Here is a 15,291-nt window from a genome sequence, read left to right as displayed (position 1 = left end):
ATCAAGCAACAGCAAAACAATTAGGCAATTATACTTTATTTTAGAAAATTAACCATTTTAACATAGGGAAACATTTTAGAAACTTGACCATTTTAACATAGGTAAACATTTTTAGAAACATGACCATTTTAAAATAGGGAAACATTTTAGAAACTTGACCATTTTAACATAGAGAAATATTTTAGAAACTTGACCATTTTAACATAGGGAAACTTTTTAGAAATTTGACCATTTTAACATAAGGACACATTTTAGAAACTTGACCATTTTAACATAGCGAAACATTTTAGAAACTTGACCATTTTTAACATAGGGAAAAATATTAACATTTACATGGTGTGTCTTGAACCCGTACCACCCGCATGGTAACTATTATACTATCAACTAAGCTATCTGGGAAGTAAGTGGTGTAGTTTACATAGAGAATCCGCGTTAGAAACTTAGTTACGCGAAAAGGAATTTTATCCCAAATTAGCCAATTCCATAGCTAAGCCAACAAAGATTTATCTAATATATAAAGCTCAATTCTGTATGTAAAAATAAATATGTTTGTCGTTGACATACTTCTATGGATTAAAGTGTTAGACTATTATCGTGCGCATTTGTCTAAATTTATGAGTTAAAAAAATATTATTGAAAGTGTTGGGAAATAATTTTCATTTTTCAAACTGATAATAATAATTTTCGGCATGTTCATTAAACAAAAGTTTTTAAAAAATATCATCTTTTACAAAAATTCTAATTATGTTTTTATTTAGTCCTATAGCACTTACTCCCTTTTGATAAATTAGGAAAGCACAATTACTTCCCTTTATAAAACCATTGCATTAGTGGAAAAGAATTTACTTTTTATTACTTTGTTTTGGTGTTGGGAAAAAAATAATTACATAATTAGCGGGGATTGATCAAGTGCAAATGTTGTAGGTATTTTACGGATAAGCTTGGAGTATTATAATTGTTCGTTAAATTGAAACAGGCGCGTTCGTTTAAGTGAGTGCAAAAGACTATGAATAAGTTGGGGTACTATAGTCGTTCATTAAGCTAAAACAGGTGATTCCGCCCCGGGCGTTTATGTTCGCGTCAGTGTTTTCTTTGTGTTTAGTTGGGTTTGCGTTAGTGGTTGCGTTTTGATTTGGTTCGTTTTTGTTCTTTCTTTTTTCGTTTTCGGTTGTGTTTTTTCTTTGTGTTTGTATTTGTGTTTTTGGTTGGTTTTGCGTTTGGATTTGGTTTGTTTTCGTTTGCTTTTTCGTTGTTTTTTTGTGTGTTGGTATTGGTGTTTGTGGTTGTGGTTGGGTTTGTTGTTAGGTTTTTGTTTTCGTTTGCTTTTTTGTTTTTTTTTTCTTTGTGTTTGTATTGGTGTTTATGGTTGTGGTTGGGTTTGTTGTTAGGTTTTTGTTTTCGTTTGTATTTGTAATTGTGTTAGCGTTATGTTTGCGTTTTGTTGTTTTGGTTTTGGTTGGTTGTGGTTTGGGTGGGCAATGCCGGGTTTATGATGATTACTAAACACACAGGTGATGGTCTTTAACAGAAAGGTTTTTCACAGAAGCCAGAGCAGGGCCTGGCCGGGACGGCTAGTATAAAATAATTAAGGATTGTATACATTTCATAGCGTACGTAGATCTAAATTAAATTTGAATGAAATAGTTCATTTCTCTATATTCTAAAATTGGAAGATGACGCCATTAGTTTTGTGCTCTTTCCTTAGTGTAAACATATGACATGTGACGTCATTGTTTAATGTGTTCTTGTCAAGACAGTAAACGCTTTACTTAGAAATCTGATCTATATTTGAATATGCTTTTATTTTTATTTTCATTCTTTAAAGAAAATTTAGCTTATACATTTATACAGTGTACCATATTATTTTCAACAAAAGTCCGCATCCCCTAAGTTCTCCATATATCGTTGAGCATGATGACGACGTTGCCAAAAATATTGCAGTGAGAATTGCAGCACGGGCTTATATAATTATATTAGGATACAACAAAATTAAACCGGGTTGATCTCCCTAAACTTTCTCGAATATCTAAATATATAAAAGTCCATGGTGCACTTCTCTCCTCTCTCTCTCTCTCTCTCTCTCTCTCTCTCTCTCTCTCTCTCTGTCCGCAATATTTTTTGGCATCGTCATCAGTATTTTCAGCGATATATAGAGACCTTATAGATACGGACTTTGTGGAAAATAATATGGTGGACGTTATAAATGTATAAACTAAATGTTCTTTAAAGAAGGAAAATAAAATAAAGACATATTCGAATGAAGAAACACTTTTCTAACTAAAAGGTTTATTGTCGTGACATGAACGCAAAAAACAATGACGTCACATATCACAAGGTTAAACGGCGGAAAGAACACAAAAGTAATGGCGGGTGTCCGGTCAATAACCCCCTGGACAAAAACCCCTCGACATAAACCCCCTGGATTTAAAACCCCCGCGACATAAACCCCCTGGACAAAAACCCCACACTACAAAAAAAAAACCTGGACAACAACCCCCAATAATGGTTTATGTAAGGAAAAACTAAAGGTAATGAGAAACAAAATTAATTATTAAAAACAACACAAAATTTTTGAAAGCACACAGTGTTTGATTATAATTTTAAAAAGAGAGATTGTGAGCGATTATTCGCAGCTTCTCTATAATTTTATGCTCATTAAAACGTTAAAAAAGCAGTTTAAATTAAAGTGCGGCTGAATTTATCTGTGTACAATAAAAAATTTTGACGCTCAGCACAGTGGCATTGTTATTTATTTTATCACTACTTTAGAATTTAGATCACTAGAATTTTTAAAGACTTGGCGAGACACGGGGCGGGTGTAGTAGAGTTTAACCTATCTGCCTTCTCTGCATATGAGGCGATAGTGTGGTCAGACCCATGCTCCATTGAAATAGGTTTTTTAAAAAAAAGGCAAAAGCAGCATAACTACCATTAAACAGAACGGGTTTTTAACAAAATCATTTAAGTTCTTAATTTTTAAGCCTCTTAACCAGCGTGTGCATTTAATATGGTGTTGATTAATAATGTGTATAATGTGGTTTTAATTTTCCTAATAGGTATTAGTAGTCTATGTTGTTTTGGACAAGTATATACATAGATCGTACATAAAAACAAAACCTCTTCTTTTCGTTTTTGTTTTCATACTCTTAACAATGTTACATTTCAATAAAATGTTTCTTTTTCTAATTTTCCGATAATGACTTTTTTTTTAAAAGTCACACTCACCCGGACAGTTTTAAATGCCCTACCCGGAGATACAAAGGCGTAGCGACCCTTCCGGCGCCCGGGGGACAAACTTTCAATTTGGCGCCCCCCTCAAACTTTCAATTTGCACCACCCCCTCAAACTTTCAATTTGCACCCCCTCAAACTTTCAATTTGCAACTCCTTAAAACTTTCAATTTTTTTCCAACCCATTTTGGCGCCCCCTAAGGTCGGCACCCGGGGACATATGTAGCCCCGCCCCCCCCTCGCTACGCCTCTGCGGAGAAAAACCGGGTAGCCTAAATGTAAAGAGAAGAGAGCTAACAGTCACCAAAATTGCCCATGTAACGGGTACCGATGGCTAGTATACATATAAAATGCTTTGTGTAAATGTATTGTGTATTGTGTATTGTGGTGTAGGCCTATGTATTGCAATGATTTTAAAAAAGACTCATGTAATATGAACTTACTTTTTAACAGGGGTGAGGCTTTCACGTTAGCTTTCTGTAGAAGGTCACCAGTACATTCGGAAATAACTTTAGAAGGTAGTGTATACTAGTTCAACTAAGTTCAAATACACAGCGTTGATGTAGATACAGAGAATAGAAGCTTCGTAATTTATCCCAGGTTTTTCCCCGCCTTTACTAATCAGAACGTTAACGCTCTGTCGTTAGTAATTTAAATAGTAGTGTATAATTTATTTTCTACTTTTTAGTGCATTATTTAATTTAGGGTCCGGTTTTTTGTGTGATAACAGTGGCGTAGCCAGGATCGTCTCAAGGGGGGGGGGGGGGGGTTCCAATTTTTACCCGGGGACAAACTTTCAATTTGCACCCCCCCCCTCAAAATTTCGATTCGCACCCCCACCCCTCAAACTTTCGATTTGCACCCCCCCCCCCTCAAACTTTCGATTTGCACCCCACCTCATACTTTTTCTATATACCGAGGGGTCTATGGGGGGGGGGTTATGACCCCCCCCCCCTAACCCCCCCCCTGCCTACGCCACTGCGTGATAATAAGTGACTGTAGAATAACTGGGTAGTCTAGTTACTTTTTTTTTTTTTAAATTAAACCAGATTCTAAAGTACTGTATTATCTAATTAATGTTTTACAATTCTCTCGGTTTTTTAAAAAAAAAAAAATTTTTTTTTAGGGACACGGATTAATTGTTCTGCGCATTGTGGTGTTATTAGCGGTAACTGTCTTCATGCTCGCATGCCAATGAACTGTGCAACAAAGAGGGAACAGTGGGTTCAAATGATAACAGGAGATATTATTGCAGGTAGTAGTTTAGTTACAATTTATGTCGAGCGATTCTAGGGGCAGATGAAGTAGAGTTCACCTGTTTTATGTCCAAGCACATGAAAGGTTAGCTTGTTCAGCACTATGCCCATTACTATGGCAACCGTGGGTCAAATACCGATCGGAGCTGGATGGACCGAAGGAGTCCAGTTCAGATTCGCAGTCGAGTGCTCTACCATTGGGCGACTCCGTCCCAAGTCGTTTACTATTAGTAGTTATCTATTTCTCTACATCTAGCTTCTGACACAATAAAATTGAAAACAGACTTTGAAAACGAATTTTTTTTAAAAAGAAAAAAAAAACATAACGAGAATGTGTTACATTTAAACACTTTTCGATATTGTATTCTTGATGTTTGTCTTATATAAAAAAAAAGGTTTTCAAATTCTTGTGAAGTAGCCTGATTGAATGTAAGAAGACGAAATAACTAGAGCGTGTTTAGTCGAAGGGCATGTTGAAGTGTAATTGAAAAAAAAAACATACAATCCAATCTTCTTCTTCTTCTTCTTCGTTCTTAATTATTAGTGTTGAAGGGGATCGAGATTTATCTGCCAGTGGGTTTGAACTCGAGACTTTGTTCGAATTTATCAACCATGAGCTTTTTTTTTGCCGACTCGACCACGCCTCCAACACAATTAAGCGTTACGTGTCAACTGGTTATGCGCCATTGAGGCCATTGACTCCGATTTCAGCCTGCTTTTCTTTTTTGGATTTGCTTCCATAGCCTTTGTTCAACCAAGAACAAACTACAAGGCAGCAGCTGTTTGATTTTGGAGTTGTCTCTCCTAGAAGAGTGGCTGTCCCCAGCTAACGAGCCTCATCTGCCCGTGGGTTCGAACTCGAGACTTTTTCGGTTTAGCAACCATGAGCTTCACCGACTCGACTACGCCGACCCCTTACAATCCAATGAAAAATTTCGACTATAGATGCTTTCAAAGCGTTGCTTCTTATAAGCTGATTTATTTACTGTTTTCAATTATTAATAGTTGAATGATACTAGCATTAAAATTCTAGCGCTGTATAAAATTGCTGTTTTTATTTATTTAAAGAAACTTAATGTATGTAACAATAGGTCGTTTAAGTCTTTGTGTAAAAGATGTTAGCTGTTCACTTGGGTAGTGTATATATTCAGTTATATATGTCTAAAAGCCTATCGAAACGCATGATTTAATCGGTAATAGATTATACGAATATACAATTTTACACAGTATGTGCACATTAGAAAATTGTCGACAAGAATTGAAATATACTTGCGCCTGTAATATTTTGAACTACAATTCTTGTTGAGCCAATGTTACATGTTATACCTGTGAAATATGTGTCAACAGACGGAAGCATTTTCATACAATAAAAAGTGTTGCTTTGTACGAAAATTAATATCAGCTATAACGAAATTATTTAAATTAGTTTTAATTCGTTTTAAATTCGTTTTACTAGAGATGTTAATGCCACTTGAAACATTGGGAACAGAATTTATTACTATCAACGTGATTGGGAGGATATTACTAGGTGAAGTGAAGGCAATGACCACTGAACCGAAAACACGAATAACTGCTTTTGAAGCTGACGGCAAAGAACTATACATGGACATAGAAGAGAGTTGGACTACCAGACTGGTAGGTAACAAAATACTAAACAATATCTCTTTAATCAAAGTGTTTGTGCAAAATGAAACAAAAAAACTTATTATTGGCGAATGGCCAGAGATGTCCAGAATTGCTTTTAGCATAAAGCAATACCTTATCTCTTTAACAAAATGTAATATATTGAGTTAATCAGATAAATATGCGGAAAACACCATACATATATCATTACAATGTATATATATATATATATATATATATATATATATATATATATATATATATATATATATATATATATATATATATATATATATATATAAAGCAAAGTTGTCGGGTGCCCGATATGGTACTTCCCTGCGCCGAAGGCGCTTTAAATTTGGTAGGATCCTGCCTTTGGGCAATAGAACACGGGGACCGGTGCCGGTTGGCCGAAAAGTCCACGGAGAGGGGGTCAAAACTGACCTCGACTGACCGGCGCCTTATTTGAGCTATATTACGAAAAAAAACTTTTTCCCAACGACCCCCTCCCCCTTGATATTTTGTGAGATGGTAGAAAAACGCCTAGGGGTGTCATTAAAAAATAGGCATATCTGGAAAAACTGCATAAAATGGTCAAAACTGACCAGTCGTATTTCCCTATATAATCTTTGTATTTTATGTGAAAAACAGGGTAATTTCAACACAAATTTTAGGGTACTTAACCTCTGTTCATCTGGCAATTTTTTGCATGCACCTCTGTAGATGACTAGGCCGTATGAAAAACTGTTGGTCAGGCTCAAAGCCTTCAACGGGGGCTTAGAAATGACCGCGAGTGAAATTATCCTTATATGAGATATATATGATATATATATATATATATATATATATATATATATATATATATATATATATATATATATATATATATATATATATATATATATATATATATATATATATATATATTGACGAACAATCTCACTAATATTTTGTGAGTTCGTAGACCGACCCTGGAGGGTAACAAAAACACTTTATTCCCCTCGGAAAAATCCCTTAGAGTCGTTAGATTTGTCCAGATGTCATATTTTCTTATATAAACAATTGTTTGCGAAAAAAGTAAAGAAAGAATACGTCATTCGGTCTATGTACAGGGGTTGTAACTTTTTTAAAGTAATAATTTTAAAATTATTTTTATTTTATTTTAAAGAAAAAACAAAAATCACGAAGTATAGCATTCGTTTAAATAAGTATTTCGTTATAAATTTAGTTATGTATTAAATTGAAATTGTGAAAATTAATTGCAAAGGTTAATTTAATATAATATTTGATTTATACTATTAATGAAGCCTTTGCAGTTCTAATTACCTTGCGAGTAATAAGTTTGCAAATACACTATTGTTTGCATGACATGAAAATACTCAGACTGTTTAAACTTAGGCCCTAAGCACTACACATAACAGTCAATCACCAATTAATTAATCATTTAAACTCACATAAGTTTTTTGTAAACCTAAGGGAAGCTAGGCAGAATGCCTAGTTATTATATATTTAAAGAAAATAATTTTTTTCTTCTCTTTAGTGCATTATTACATAAAAGCTTGCTATTAAACCGTTTTTTTTTTTACTTTCTCGTACATACGAAGTATAGAGAAAGTCTCGCAATCGTGAAAAAAAAATCGAGATTTTTGTAAATCTCATACTGTTTACAGCTCCATGAGTCGGAAAAACATAGTTTTGCAATCTTGTCCGTATGTCTGTGTGTGTGTATGTGTGGATGTGTGGATGTGTGTGTGTGTCTGCAAACACGATAACTTGAGTACCGTTACAACTAGGCTGATGAAATTTCATATATAAGTATTATATCAAAATCGTAGAACCGTTTCAGCTTTTAAGCGATTCCCGATAACCGGAACTGTTTCTACTTTGTATTTTTAAAACTTAAGAACTATTTCTAATAGATAAATGAAATTTCACATGTAAGTAAACGACCTGATTCTCTGCCTTCTTTCAAATTTTGAGTAATTTCTGTTGACTAAAAATAGTAATTTTCGATATTTCCGATTTCTCAAAAAAACGCATGTGAATTTATAAAGTACTAATACTATTCCGCACTTTTATGCACACTTGGTGTGCAATTCTTTTTTTCTAAGAGATTTTATTCTATGTTAAAAAGTTCAAGTATTAAGATATTATAAGGAGATGTTAGTCCTTTGGTTAAATTTTGTGTAGTATTAGCATTTTCTTTTGTTAATATATTCCTGGAATTTTGTGTTTTTGATTGATTTAGTGGTATTTCCTCGCTTATCTTCAACTGTGATTATTTAATTATACACTTTAATTAAATTAACCAAAAAAATATACACGAAACAAATGTCTGGTTGACAGTGGCGTAGCCAGGAATTTTTCATGGGAGGGGTTCAAAAATGTTTCCATATGTATATAATCATATATATATATATATATATATATATATATATATATATATATATATATATATATATATATATATATATATATATATATATATATATATATATATATATGACTAAGGGTATATATATATGACTATATATATAGGGGTCGGGGTCCATGGGAGGGTTATAACCCCCCCCCCCAAACCCCACCTTGCCTACCTACGCCACTGCTGGTTGAGCAGGACTACAGCCATCTGTACTTGCTGCTACATATAACTGTTGGGGGGGGGGGGCGTGAAAGAAATTGATGTAAACACCAGCGATGCCACTAAAATATTGATGTAAGTTTTATAAACACATACATCGTATTATTGTAAGTATTGTACTGTTGAATCACGGTGTACCGGTCTTCTTTCTTCTTTTTTCTCGTTCTAACTTCTCTTGTAATGTTGGACTTGATTTCCGATAACCGGAAGTGGTACATTTTTTACTTTGAATTTTTCAAAAGCCTCTAACTATTTGAGATAGATAAATGAAATTTCACATGTAATTAAAAGATCTAATTCTCTACCTTAAGTCAAATTTTGAGTAATTTCCGCTGACCGGAAGTTGTAATTTACGCTATTTCCGATTTCTCAAAAAACGCATGTAAATTTATAGAGTACTAATAATATTGCACACTGTTATGCACATCTTTATTTCTCTTGGTGTGCAATTATTTTTCTACGATATTTTATTCTATTTTAAAAAGTTTAAGTATTTAAAATGGATTAAAAATCATGTCTATATCCCCAGTTGACCATCCCCCGTAGTGTTATATTAGAATATTCGTGAAAGTTCAGGGGAGATCACTCCCGATTTATTTAGAATAGAAAAGAATCTCGTAGAATAAAGAAATGCACAGAAAGTGAACGCCAAACAAAATGTGTATAATAGTGCGGAATATTACTAGTACTTTATAAATTCACATGCATTTTTTTAGAAATCAGAAATAGCGTTAATTACTATTTCCTATCAACAGAAATTACTCACGCACGCACACACACACAAAATAGCAAATGCCAGTTTTTCCGACTCGATTACACATAGAACGCTGACATTTTGATAATTCTGGATTTTTTTTTTGCCCGACTAAAGTAAGTTCCCTATACTCCGTATATGATAAAGTACTGAGGTGTAAAACGATGAAAACTCAAAATTTTATGTCATTTTAAGCACGATTCCAATACTTCATCTATACTCTGTATACGAGAAATTAACAATGAACTCAAATTTAATAAATGTTAAGTATTTATTTTAAAATTTAAAAAAATCTATATAGTTATGGAGTTAAAGTAAAACATGGGGCCTGGAAAAAATGGTATGCTATGCAAAATATCAGAAATCAATAGATCTTACTCAATGATCTTTTAACTTATTAAATGATAAACAGATTTTAACAAGTTGTACTAGTGTATACACATTTTACGATCTCGTATACGAAGTATCGAGAAAGTTTTGTAATCGTGCAAAAAAAAAACAACGAGATTTTTGCAAATCTCGACGTTTTACACCTACCTGAGTCGGAAAAACATAGTTAGCAATCTTGTCCGTATGTCTGTGTATGAGTGTGTGTATGAGTGTGTGTGTGTGTGTGTGTGTGTGTGTAAACCCGGTAACTTGAGTATTGTTACATAATTTTTAGTTCAGTATAAATTTTTCAGCGATTTCTTGTAACCGGAAGAGGAATTTATTCCACTTTTGGTTTTTCAAAAGCCTATAACTTGACTACTATTTCAGATAGATAAACGAAATTTCACAAATAAGTAAAACTTCTAATTCACTGACTTCAGTCAAATTTTGAGTTAACTTACGTTGACCGGAAGTAGTACTTTACGTTGTTTCCGATTCCTCAAAATGTGAATTTATAAAGTACTAATTATATTCCGCACTATTATACACAGAATGTTAACGTCCACTTGGTGCGCAATTATTTTTGTCTACGAGATTCTATTCTATTTTAAAAAGTTTAAGTAATTAAAAATGGATTAAAAATCATATGTTTATATCCACATGCCATCCCCCGTAGTGTTATGTAAGAATATTCGAGAAAGTTTAGGGGAGATCACTCCCGGTTTATTTTTATTTCGGTTTAATGTATTTTCTGGCTGGTTGATGTCGCCTTTTAGATGCAGGCCTTACTTCCTGTCTAGCTTTCCATAATGTCGTTTTTTCCGGATCCCACCAAAACAGCACGTAAGGACGCACTATATGTGCGGCAAATGACGACGGACAACCCGTATCGCGGATTAGGACGAGCTAATCTTGCGCCATATAATAATGGCCTACCTGGCGGCAAATAATTCAGGCAAATTATGACGGAATACTCGTCGGGCAGATAATAATATTCATATTTTTTTTGCAGATCGACTGGAACGGGACACGGTACTTCAAAAGCGACAAACCGTTGTCCGTCATTTACCTCATGATACCTGCTTGCCGATTAGATAATGGTCGTCCAGGTGAGGATGGGGACCCGTCTTTATGCAACATCATTCCCACGCCACTCTTCTATGATAACTACATATGGAGGTAAGCAGTTTATAAAAGCTCTCGTATGATAGCTTACGTTGATGCAAATATATGGAGAAAGACATAAATAAATAAACCTGGAGTGGTCTCCCTTAAACTTTCTTAAATAATCTTATATAACTCTACGGGGGATGGCAACTCGGGATATAGACAATATTTTTAACAATTTTTAATTACTTTAACTTTAAATAAAAAAAATTGAATCGTGTAGAAAAAAAGAATTGCGCACTAAGTAAATGCCAAACAAAATGTGTATAATAGTGCGATATATTATAAGTATTTTATAAATTCACATTCGTTTTTTTTTGAGAAATCGGAAATAGCGTAAATTACTACTTCCGGTATACAGTTAATAAATATATATATATATATATATATATATATATATATATATATATATATATATATATATATATATATATATATATATATATATAGTGATGGAAATTCTTTTACCCCCCCCCCCACATGAGACAATCCTGGCTACGCCACTGATGACGCAGTTTGTTTTGTGTACTTTTTGTGTACTTTTCGTAGTTTAAACGTGTGACATGTGACGTCATTGTTTTTTTTTTTAATTTTTTTGCGTTCTTGTCACAAAAATAAAGATTTTTCCTGTTGCTTAAATAAAAATGTGTTTCTACATTCGAATATGCCTTTCATTTAAAAAAAAAAATCTTTTAATAAAATTTAGTTTTCACATTTAAAACATCCAACATATTATTTTCAACAACAGTCTCTATCTTTAAGTTCTCCCCAGCCGCATTCCAACCCTTTCTTTTTTCCTTTATCTCTTCACTGTTTAAACTTTTAAATTTTGTACAAATCAAACTTTGTATAACCACATGTATGCCATTTTGTAAATATTCATTATGAACAGTTGTAAAATCCGTCGGTTTCATTTGTTTTTGTGAACTTATGAAAATAGTGTTTATGTTGACGTACTTGTTTTAAATTGCAAATAAAAGTATTAAAAACAACATATTTCAACTGAGTAGTAGCCTACATAACTTTAATCTGCATTTGCTTTATGTGAATCTGAATCTGAATAGATCTGAACAGTTTCACTGATATTTGGCTAAAATGCTATTACTATGATTTAGTTTTTACTTTTTACTATTTTTAAAGACCTTCAGGGGCTGCATTATTTACTAATTATTATTTATTTTATTACAGTAGCGTAGCGTGTGGGGGGGGGGGGGGGGGCTGGGGGGACAACCTTAGGGGGCGCCAAAATGGGTTGGAAAAATAATTTGAAAGGTTGAGGGTGGTGCAAATCGAAATCTTGAATGGGGTGCAAATCGAAAGTTTGAGGGGGAGGGGGGTGCAATTCGAAATCTTGAGGGGGGTGCAAATCGAAAAGTTTGTCCCCGGGCGCCTCTGTTTTATTATCATTAAGACCTCATTTCTTATCTTTAGAGTGGTTGAGATTGTGGCGAGGGTTAGTTTATCTTTTTGTGTTTGTTTACGTTCTTGTGTGAGGTTGTGGTGAGGGGTAAGGTTTATGTTTATTTTGTTGTTTTTTTTTGTGTTTTCTGTCTGTGTTTCTGTTTGCGTTTGTAGTTGCGCGTGAGTTTGTTTTGCTTTTTTGTTTGCGTTAGCATTTGTGTTTGGATTTGGCTTTGGTAGTGGTTCGTTGTGGTTAGGGTTCAGTTTATAGTTAGGGTTTAATTTGATTTATTCAAACGTCCATATTCCCATATACATTTAATTGAAACACGTGGAGGTGGGGGAAGGGGGTGGGCTTGTATGGGCTTATATGTAATGTTTTCAGCTTTGATTATATGTGTCTATTTTTAGCACTCCAGCCGCAAGGGCGGTAGAGCCAAAAAATTTCGTCTGTTTGGTTATTAAGACCGTCGACAAAGTACATTTAAGATTCGATGATTTAGAAGTTCCAGATACGTAAGTTTTATTGGCATTATTTTTGTAACCAAAACCTCGATTGTTAAACTTTAGTTTTTTTTAAACATTGACGTATGCAGGGGTGGTGCAGGTGGTGCGGTCGCTCCTCCCTGCAAGCATCTTTAGGGGGGGGGGATTAAAAACTAATTAAACAAGCATGACCAGATGTTCTGAATAACTAAATTAATGAAAGGAAATAGATGCGCATATCTAGAGCTTGGCTCCTGTCCTAATATAGTGGTTAACGAGCGCGACTATCCTGTGACCAATGTATGCACTAGATGCTGGTTAACGAGAGTGCCTATTTAGTGGTCGGCGTGTGTATTTAGCTATTGAAGGCATAATCCGAGTAGTCGAGACTGAACTAAAAAATCCATTTGCTCAGACAGTTTCACACAAGAAATGTAACAGAGACGGATAAAAGGTTTGTTTCTGTACTCAGATTAAACGGTAGAACCGTTTGTTGACAACTGTAAATACATGTTGTAATGTAATTCGAACTTGATAAAATTGAATTTGAAAAAAAAAAATGCATATGAGTTTTAAAAATATCCAGCCGCTAGTTTAAATAAACCGGGAGTGATCTCCCCTAAACTTTCTCGAATATTCTTACATAAAACAAGAGGGAATGGGAACAATGGTCAAAGCACCTGTGGTCAAAGCACCTAAGACCTTATTTATATAGCCTATCTATATATGTAGCCCAGGGGTTCTCAACCCTGTGCCCGCGGGCGCCAAGGCGCCCGCCGAACGATTCGTATGTGCCCGCCTTTCACTATTCGACAGAGACAGAATTTTTTTCATAAACATTATTGAAAGGTTGAAGGGGATGGAAATCGAAAGTTTGAGGGGGGGGGGGATGCAAATCGAAAGTTGAGGGGGGGGGGGTGCAAATCGAAAGTTGAGGGGGGGTGCAAATAGAAAGTTGAGGGGGGGGGGATGCAAATAGAAAGTTTTGTCCCCGGGTGACGGGAAGGGTCGCTACGCCTCTGGAAGGAGTTTTTCGATTTAAAATAGGTGGTGCCCGCCACCCTACCGATATTTTAGAATGTGCTCTAGAGTTAAAAAAGGTTGGGAACCCCTGATGCAGCCTATATATATATATATATATATATATACATATATATATATGTAACCTATATATATAGGCTATATATATAGGCTAAATATATAGGCTATATATATATAGGCTATATATATAGGCTATATATAGGCTATATATATAGGCTATATATAGGCTATATATATAGGCTATATATAGGCTATATATATATATATATATATATATATATATATATGTAGCCTATATATGGCGCCTTTTTCTCCTACTACCCCGAAAACCTTCTACACCACTGGTTCTTAATAACTCCATGATTAGGATGCAGTGGAATAGTGTGATCGGAGCCCCATATGAAATTGGTAATATGGAAGTGGCTCGTGGCACACATACACTATATGGCACACAGCTTATCAAATTCGGCTGTTACATCTACGGTCTGGCTATGTTCTACAGCTACATGAACCCTGCAGGATTTATCACTTCGGAAATAAACGTGGTAGGTCATTTTATTACATTGGCAATCATCGGTCTAGGTCATTTTATTTCATCGGTCTAGGTCATTTTTAGATATCAGCAAGCAAGACAAAATCCTTCCTACACTACTATTGATATTTTCAGTTGGAACTCAGCTGTCTTAAGATGTTTACATTGTAAGCTTTGATGACACTTATAGTCTTTTTTTTTTGTTGGTTTCTAGACAGTGTAATATTTTAGATTTATCTAAAAATATTCAACTCTTCGTTGAAAATGAAGTGAATATCTCAACACTTTATTATAGAAAAAAATATAATTTAAAAGTTAAAAAAAAATGTGCAGGTTTCTGTATTTCATTTCTTGATACCGCACACCTCCTAAGTTTAATCTGTGTCCAGCAATGCATTCCATCATTCAATACATCACATAATGTATGTTTGATATGTTGTCCAGCAATGCATTCCATCATTCAATACATCACATAATGTATGTTAGATATCTCATCCAGAAATATGCCGCATCATTCAATTAATCACATAATGTATGTTTAATATTTCATCCAGCAATGTATTCCAGCATTGAATTCATCCTATAATGTATGTTTGATATCTCGTCTAGCAATGTATTCTATCATTCAATTCATCACATAATGTATGTTTGATATATTGTCTAGCAATGCATTCCATCATTCAATACATCACATAATGTATGTTTGATATATTGTCTAGCAATGTATTCTATCATTTAATTCATCACATAATGTATGTTTGATATCTCATCCAGAAATGTGCTGCATC

General features: G+C 34.2%; 1 protein-coding gene across 1 annotated transcript in view; it reads left to right on the top strand.

Moving 5' to 3' along the window:
• Nucleotides 1–15,291, top strand: part of LOC131932884 (uncharacterized) — a 38,830-nt gene that overhangs the window by 12,484 nt on the left and 11,055 nt on the right. The window contains exons 6-11 of the mRNA XM_059289788.1: nucleotides 3,684–3,748; nucleotides 4,357–4,485; nucleotides 5,943–6,121; nucleotides 10,889–11,055; nucleotides 12,856–12,960; nucleotides 14,339–14,516. Of these exons, the coding sequence (XP_059145771.1) occupies nucleotides 3,684–3,748; nucleotides 4,357–4,485; nucleotides 5,943–6,121; nucleotides 10,889–11,055; nucleotides 12,856–12,960; nucleotides 14,339–14,516 (823 nt within the window). The remainder of the gene's footprint in view (nucleotides 1–3,683; nucleotides 3,749–4,356; nucleotides 4,486–5,942; nucleotides 6,122–10,888; nucleotides 11,056–12,855; nucleotides 12,961–14,338; nucleotides 14,517–15,291) is intronic.

Source organism: Physella acuta, unplaced genomic scaffold (assembly GCF_028476545.2).
Source record: "Physella acuta isolate Inbredline_101_S28 unplaced genomic scaffold, ASM2847654v3 ptg002305l, whole genome shotgun sequence".
NCBI lineage: Eukaryota > Metazoa > Mollusca > Gastropoda > Physidae > Physella > Physella acuta.
The sequence above is the reverse complement of the archived record's forward strand: the minus strand, read 5'-3'. Positions and strand labels throughout refer to the sequence as shown.